The sequence below is a fragment of the Triticum dicoccoides genome, chromosome 5B (assembly GCF_002162155.2).
Source record: "Triticum dicoccoides isolate Atlit2015 ecotype Zavitan chromosome 5B, WEW_v2.0, whole genome shotgun sequence".
NCBI classification, from domain to species: Eukaryota; Viridiplantae; Streptophyta; class Magnoliopsida; order Poales; family Poaceae; genus Triticum; species Triticum dicoccoides.
This window is the reverse complement of record NC_041389.1, coordinates 257,466,695-257,473,161: the sequence shown is the minus strand read 5'-3', so window position 1 is coordinate 257,473,161 and position 6,467 is coordinate 257,466,695. Positions and strand designations below refer to the sequence as shown.

Sequence of the window (6,467 nt, the reverse complement as noted above, 5' to 3'; positions counted from 1 at the left end):
AGATATTGCTAAGAAATGACCAATTGTAAACATGTTTTTTGTCATATCTAAATTACATGCAGGATTTAAGATAAGACTACCTTATCAACCATTGTACATGCCCTAAACGTCGCCACCAGAACAGGAAAAAATCAAACTCAATTGACATTGTCATGAATAAACGTCGCCACCAGAAAGGAAAAATTCCTGGCGGCAAAAAGAAATAAAGAACTATTGCCGCGAAAAAAAATATCTATATACCAGAATTCTCCAACTGACAGTCATAAGATGATAAGCAAGGGTCACAAAGTTTTGATATCATTATTCCATCAGATCATTTACTCGCTACACTGCAGTAAAATCTGAGGACATATCCATAATAACTAGCGTAGGTTTTCGAATGGTAACCGCGGATCCTATGATGACACCATAGGAAAAACTGCTCGTTTTGCAAAACTATAGATAGAATTATACATAGCCACCAAGCAACGTTTTGGCCTAGTCAAAAATCTGGCAAGCCCTGAGCAAAGACTAATTTTGCCTAGTCGTCCAGCTCAATGATCTTCACGACAGAGGAATCTCCCACTTTCTGGCACACGACAACGCGGTCATGCGACTTGATCACACCGGATGCTTTGCCGTGGTCAAGAGCAACCTTCAACACTGATTCATTTGTAGTGCTAGTAGATTCAGCCTGTAGGGCAGAGAAACAATGTCAGTACAAATCACCAGCCAGACCGAGCATGTTCTTAGTTGGGTCCATATCAAGGAATTCTAGCTACCAAATAATTCAAGGTGGATGCCAGATGAAAGACCTCCAAACATCAGCATCACTGGTGCACACGTATTGCGTTTATAGTACACAAGAGTTAACAAACCAGCATACCACCAGTTAAGTTCGAAAGTGAACTGCAGTCTAGCGTTACCGTAATACTCCCTCCATCCGGAAAAGCTTGTCCCTCAAATGGATGTATCTAGCATCCGAACAAGTTTGGGACAAGCTTTTTCGGACAGAGGGAGTAGCTAATTTGTTAAGAGTAATACTAGAACATGATGCAAGCATAGACCCTATAGGCAGGATTAATAAGTTCACTGGCCTAGTGTATGTAAAGCATTCAGTTTTCACATATTTGGAATATGCACCAACGCCAACTGAGATTATATTCTCTTTATGTCCAGAACAAGGGCGTTCATATTCATAGGTAGTTCCTATTTTCATATTATTGTAAAAATTGAGAAGAACAACCAAAAAATGGTTTGCAAAAAATATGCTTATATTAATGTATCCAACTGATGAAAGGCAGGTTAACTCACCGGATGACGTGGATCGGCAAGCATGGGAAAGAGGCCTCTAACTATGAGTGATTGTCTAGCCTGCAGGAAGATAATGCAAGGAATATGAGCCAATCACAGAAGCTTACTGTTTCTTATCAGAGAAAATTATATGGTAGTATACATGTTAATTAGTGAGTCTAGCTGAACACCATGCTGTTCCTCATTAGGGAAAATTCTACAGAACATGTTAATTAGCAGTCTAGTTATACTCCCAATTTTTCGTTTTGTTAGGCACATAAGTATCTTCAGATCATCGATTTGGCCAGTGAAATATGAGGTATATGCTACAAAAGGTATACCATGACAAAGCCTGTTTCAAATACGATTTTTGATTGTATACTTCAGCATATAATACATATTTTGTTGGTCAAACTGATAATCTAGAAATACAGACGTCCCTTGTAAACTGAAACGGAGGTAGTAGGAATTATGCACCATGTAAAAATAAAGGACCAATACATACAGCAATCTTTTGCCAAGAGAAAAGACGGATCTAGAAATGAAGTGCCCTTTTCTAGCATTACATGGCAAATATCTAGATATATAGTTCCTCTGTATTGAGTTGCACAATTGTGCAAGGTTCAATGTTAGATTTGTCATAAACAAAAACTATAGCCTAAAGTTATCTTTCTAAGGTCGAAGATCAGCATGCTAGTTCTGAATCATTACCTAGATATAGCACATACAGAAGAAGGTAGTAAAAAGGTTACAAGGAAAAAGGCTGTAAACATACCTCAAATGCACCTGTGAAGCTCCACTTCAATTGATTTGTTTTCAGACGAGGAATGACAACAGAGAGGACAGGCATGGTGGGCCTGTACTTGGCAATTAGCCTGCATATACCAGATACGACATAATATATGAATCAATTGCCATTAATCTATAAGCCTGTTAAGAAGAAATACTCTTTTCTTTCTACCTTGCAGCCCGTCCAGATGAGGTGAAGCAAATGATGACCGAAGCCTTAACTTTAATAGCAGCCCGCACCTAGCAAATACGTGGCAAATTATTTCAGACTTATAAACCCAAGTGTCACCGTCTGATATTAAATCAATGGAAGACAAAAATTGTTCCCCTGTAAACACTAACAAAAGGTTGGAAAATGAAAAGAAAGAAAATACGCACTGCAGAGGAAGCAATAGACTCCAAGTGGGTCATGGGTTCTCCCACATATTTCACAGTTCGCTTGAAGTACAAATCTTGGTTGAAAACCTTCTCAGCCTGTGAAACAATTCATGAAAATATATCACCAAATATGAAGAGAGAAGGCAGAAAGCAGTGAATTTCCATTAGATTCCATTAGAGTGCCAAAGATATACTCCCTCAATCCCAAAATTCTTGTCTTAAATTTGTCTAAATACGGATGTATCAAGACACGTTTTAGTATTAGATACATCCGTATCTAGACAAATCTAAGACAAGAATTTTGGGACGGAGGGAGTACTTGTTGAGAACGCATTTAGGGGCTGTTCGGAAGAATAGTATTTATTTGCAACATTTTACTATTGAAGTCAGATTTGAACTATAAAAAGGAACTTATCAACAAATGCCCTCCCAAATAGGCTCGTGTTTATCAAGAGAACATATAGAACTCCAAAGAAAGTCACCTCAGCACAAATTCTGCCCACTGTTGAAATAGTCTCAACTGGATACAACCCACGGAGAGTCTCGGCACCAAGGAGAATGGCATCACTACCTGAACAAAACAATTGTGATTCATGTTAAAGCTTCTGTAATTATAGTTTGTTTGGGTGCAGTAATGAGCAGCTGTACAGGATCACCAAAGTATAAGATATATGCAAGAGGCAAAAACTAACCATCCAGCACCGCATTTGCCACATCAGTTGCCTCCGCACGAGTAGGCCTTAGGTTGTCCGTCATACTGTCCACAACACGAGTAACAACAGCAGGCTTTCCAGCCATGTTGCACTTGTGCAGAGCAGACTTCTGAAATAAGAACACCTAAAGAACAAACAAAGTAGTACTCAATAGAGACCCTTGATTTTTTTTAAAGCAAATCTAACTAAAGCACATAAAATCATCACTAAGCGTCATGCAAATGGGAAAAATACATGTTAATCAAGCAAAAGGCCTTCACAACTGCCAACGGCACTCACAATACTTGGCTCTGTAATTAAAAAAGAACGAGAGTGGAGCTGTATGTTCATATAGATACAGCTCTTAGCTCGTTTTCCTGTGCAGTGTAATTAATAGTCTGATCCTTTGTGGCTTATCTCCCTATTTCCTTCTTCTTTCCTTTTCTCCACAACTAGGCCACAATGTTGAGATGTAAAAAATATAATAAACTAATTAAATGCAATATCATTTAGATATGACCCTTAAGAAACAATGCATTGGGGTGATTGTCTCTATTTTTTCACTACCTAGGACAACAAGTTAAGAGATAATGCATTGTGAAGGTTGAGACAACCAACCTTTTCAGGTGGAAGATCAATTCCAAGGTTCCCTCTTGACAGAATGATACCATCCGCTTCCTCCAGGATCTCATCAAAATGGTTCAAGCCCTGCAAGGAATTAGGAGTCAATAGGTGGTAATCAAATCAAAGTTGCTCAGGAATGTTAAATGACTACTGTAAGAAGTGAATATGTAGTAAACAAATCAAAGTTGCTCAGGAATGTTTAAAGAATATCTTGAAATTACCTCCACATTCTCAATTTTGGCAAAAATCAGAGTTTGGCTAAGATCACCTAACTTAGAGAGGAACTCCCGTGCCTGCATTGCAGGAAAAATACCATCAATGTTAGGAACATTTTAACAAAGTATGATATGCAAACAAACATGTGATACTATTCAACAAAATATCAATACAAAAAAATTCAATCTGTTGGGAAAGATGGCACTGTGAAGTAGTACACTCTAAATATCCACGTAATGAGTTACTTACTTGCCGCACATCTTCTGCGTGCCTTGTATAAGAAAGAGAGAGGAAGTCAATCTTGTTTGGAGCACCCCATTTTTTCATAACCTGAAAGTGGTGCATGCTCATAAAGTCATATAATGGATTACAGCAAGGAGTTACAGTTTAAAGAAAAAAAATATTTTTTAACAAGTAAAGTCTAGTCGCCAAGTTCTAATAAAGGGGAGAATACAAGGAGAGAGAGATTCTTGGGAGGAGTTCCTTACATCTTTATCCTCATCAGACAGCGTGGGCATGTCGATATGGATCTGGGAGCAGTGCAATGTGAAGAGTGACCCAGCCAGGGTAGCTGAGTTCTTGATCACGCAAACCACGTCATCCCCTTGAACTTCAGAAACCTACATCAGGCAGTTGAGGGTTTTGGTATCAGAAATTGGTGAACACTAAGAAAGATCCTGCAACATGCATATAACACGTCAAATATGGCAAAACGCTTAATTGTAGCATGTCAAAGATTTCTACCTCCAGCCAAACTGATGTAGTCTCACTGCCCGTGAACAAATATTGCCCAACGAATATTGTGGCTCCGGGCTTCACAGCCTGCAATGAACAAATGATAGCTCTGATTTAATCCATGCGGAGATACAAGTGGACATCTTAGTGCGACAACAAATGACAAACATTATAAAACAGACAGACAACTGTGGATCTGCTTACAGCTACCGTCGCATACAATTAAATACAGACAGCTCAAGATTCAGCGAGATGATGGAAGAGGGTTACCTTGGCGAGTCCAGCGAAGTTGATAGGGAGCAACTTGGAAGAGGCCTCCTGGCCCTTGTGAGGGGTGAGAACAACAGACTCGTTCTCTTCAAGCGAGATTGTGACTTCACTCTTGTTCACCACTTGCAACTCAGGGCCAACAGTGTCGAGCATAACCTGTCCAAAAAAATACCCAATCGTCAAGCTCCACAGAACATATTTCACCTAGCTAACATCAGATCCACTCTGAGTGGCATGTTTGGGTGTGTGTAGGCAAAGTTGATTTCATCTTATGGCCACAAATCAGCGTTGGTTGTGACAGCACTTACAGCACATAGCTTCTTGGTGGCCTTGATGGCGAGCTTGAGGTTCTCGAGTGTCTCCTGGTGGTACGCGGCATCCCCCCACGAGAAATCGAAACGGGCCACTGCAAGAAAAGAAAACACAGAAAATCAATGTTAGATTTAGAAAATAGAAGAACAATTAATTAAGAGAGAAAGACACTCCGCTGTCGCGGAAGAAGATACGATTATACGAACCAGACATGCCGGCCTTTAGACAGGCGGAGATGGCCTCAACGGACCGGGACTTGGGACCCAGCGTCCCCACGATCTTCGTCATCGCCGGGAAGAAGTTCTGATTTATACAAATAGAACATCAGTAAGGTTTGATCCAACGCCGATCAGGAGAGTCGAGCGGCCGCAATTAGGGTTTGATCCCCACGCAGATCATCAAATCCGACGGAGAGAGCGTGGGGCGGGGATGGACGGTTACCGGCTTGGATGGCTCGAGGATGGAGACCATCCGGATGGGCTCCTCGAGGAGCAGATTGGTGGAATGCATCTTCGCTGGCTCCTGAGATCAGATCGGCGGCGAGGGGCGACGGCGTCGGGAGCCCTCTCTTCTTCTTCTTCTTCTTCCCCAAGCAAGGGAGAGAAAGAGGAATGTCCGAGACCTAGTGCGATGCGATGCGGGATGCTCCTCCTCCTCCCCTCCTTTCCTGTCTTTTTATTAACCCCGCGACCTCGAGCCAGGAGGCGGCATGTGGCTTCCGGTGGGCCGAAGAGGTGGTACAGCGACACGCGGGTTTTGACGGCCGCTGCCTGTTTTTTCTACTGCGATGGGCCGGACACCGGCGCGGCCCGACCCGGACCGGGCGGAAAGAAAGAGCGGGGGCAAGATCTTTGACTTTTCCAACAAGTTTTGACTCGTTTCTCATTCTCTTCCGCTGCAGGTCGCGTGGGTGGGACCGTTCTTCTCGTTGTTTGTTTCTTGGAGAACAATGTTTATGACCGTAGATAGATAGCGACCATTTCTTGCGACTAAATATTGCCTCAGGATCACAAATTTGTCTTCCCATATATATCGAGTAAAGTATATCAGCATCATTGTAGTTGTGTCGTCATAAAAGAAATTACGTATACAGGGCTCTTGCTCGTATCACAAGTGTTGAGTATAATGTTTATGGAAAACGATTAAAAACAACCGGATGATTTTTCACTCGCGTAAACC

General features: G+C 41.5%; 1 protein-coding gene across 1 annotated transcript; it reads right to left on the bottom strand.

Annotated features, from left to right (window-relative positions):
• Positions 1-221: 221 nt before the first annotated feature.
• Positions 222-5,944, bottom strand: LOC119308290 (pyruvate kinase 1, cytosolic-like). Its single transcript, XM_037584394.1, has 16 exons — positions 5,730-5,944; positions 5,495-5,591; positions 5,285-5,382; positions 4,977-5,132; positions 4,716-4,793; positions 4,460-4,591; positions 4,221-4,301; positions 3,977-4,048; positions 3,750-3,839; positions 3,132-3,276; positions 2,922-3,010; positions 2,440-2,535; positions 2,234-2,301; positions 2,048-2,147; positions 1,294-1,353; positions 222-673 (listed from the first exon to the last, which is right to left on the bottom strand). The coding sequence occupies exons 1-16, from the start codon at positions 5,796-5,798 to the stop codon at positions 521-523; spliced, it is 1,584 nt and encodes a 527-aa protein (XP_037440291.1). The 5' UTR covers positions 5,799-5,944; the 3' UTR covers positions 222-520.
• Between the last annotated feature and the right edge of the window lie 523 nt (positions 5,945-6,467).

Excerpts from the sequence above, each read along its gene's own strand:
- LOC119308290 (XM_037584394.1), bottom strand. The coding sequence starts at position 5,798 with ATGCATTCCACCAATCTGCTCCTCGAGGAGCCCATCCGGATGGTCTCC. Across the intron at positions 5,383-5,494 it reads TCTAAAGGCCGGCATGTCTG|TGGCCCGTTTCGATTTCTCG; the intron begins GTTCGTATAATC and ends CTTTTCTTGCAG. Across the intron at positions 2,302-2,439 it reads AGTCTATTGCTTCCTCTGCA|GTGCGGGCTGCTATTAAAGT; the intron begins GTGCGTATTTTC and ends CGTATTTGCTAG.